Below are 1,467 nucleotides of genomic sequence, written 5' to 3' on the forward strand. Positions count from 1 at the left end.
TATATAAATTTAGTATGATTTTTTTTATTTTGTATTTTTTTTTTTTTTTTTTATACTACCATTTAATATTTATATATTAAAAAGTATAAGTGTTGTTTATATATTATATATGGTTATTATATAAATGTATAATAAAACTAAAAGGAACGAAAAAAAAAAATTTATTCCTTTTATTTGTTACAACATTATATAAATATAGATTTTAATACAAAATGAAGGTCTTGAACATTTTTGTTTTAAATGAAAAACTTAGTACTATAAATAATATATTGAAAAATAGGTGTTTTCTTAAAGAACAATATGTTTACTTAAAGTTATATATAAATAAAAAGACATTTAATCTTTCTATTTTATTGAGAATTATTCTATTAATTATTTTGATGTTGAAGTTTTCTTTATTATACAAAAAGAAGTAAACTATATATTATGAATTATGACTTGATCTATACCTATATATCCACATATATATATATATATATATATATATATATATATATATATATATATTTGTATTATAAAATTTTGAAATGTGATTTTTTCTTTTCTTGTTACAGAAATGTTGTTAATTATTTTATTGCGAAAGAACAACAATATTATCCTTTCAATGAAATATGTTCAAGATTTAGAAGAATAGTGGCGGAAGAAAAGAACGAAAATGAATTAGACGAAGAACCTTTTATTGTGTTAGATGATGATATAAATATAATACAGGAGGAATATGAAAATATAAATTCGTATGATTATCTAAATTTACAGCAATATAATGATACAAGTGTGAACCATAATGATGATATAAATACACAACAATATGATGATATAAATACACAAGAAGATGATGATATAATTGTATTACAAGAGGATGATATAGACTTATTATCAGATGAGGATATAAATTTCTTAGAACAACAACATACTGATTTGCTAAATGGGGAAATTAATAATTTAAATGTTCAAAATAACTACAATTTTGTATATGATAATGATTATAATGAATTACATAAATTAGCTGTAGAATATGCAGATACATTAAATGATGTTATTCCAAGAATGGCTTATGATTATAAGAATATAACAGAAGATATGAACAAAGAATGGAGTTTCAACATGTGGAATATAAAGTGGTGTAAATATTTAGAAAAAATGATGGAGGAGGTAAATTATTACCTTAATGGAAATTTCTCAGTAAATGATAAAAAAGAATATTTAGAACTCTTATTATTTTGGTGTAAGAGAGATTATGATTATTTCATAGATATTGTTAAGAAAGAATGGGATAAAAAAGATGAACCCGAACATTATTTAGAAAGATAATATAAAATAATAAACTATACATAATTATATATTGGTATATAAAAAATTATTAACCTTTTTTTTTTTTTTGGTATCATAAAAATTTGTTTCTTTTTTTTTTGTGACAAAACAACTAAATAATTAAATACATATATATATATATATATATATATATAT

The 1,467-nt window shown here is 19.4% G+C and overlaps 1 protein-coding gene across 1 annotated transcript; it reads left to right on the forward strand.

Annotated features, from left to right (window-relative positions):
* Positions 1–212: 212 nt before the first annotated feature.
* On the forward strand, positions 213–1,311 carry PADL01_0014600 (Plasmodium exported protein (hyp11), unknown function; the record flags this gene model as incomplete). The annotated part of the gene is made up of 2 exons (XM_028680384.1): positions 213–412; positions 555–1,311. 2 exons carry the CDS (start codon positions 213–215, stop codon positions 1,309–1,311), a joined length of 957 nt encoding a protein of 318 aa, XP_028541162.1.
* Between the last annotated feature and the right edge of the window lie 156 nt (positions 1,312–1,467).

The sequence above is a fragment of the Plasmodium sp. gorilla clade G2 genome, assembly GCF_900097015.1.
Source record: "Plasmodium sp. gorilla clade G2 genome assembly, contig: PADLG01_00_18, whole genome shotgun sequence".
NCBI lineage: Eukaryota > Apicomplexa > Aconoidasida > Haemosporida > Plasmodiidae > Plasmodium > Plasmodium adleri (nom. inval.).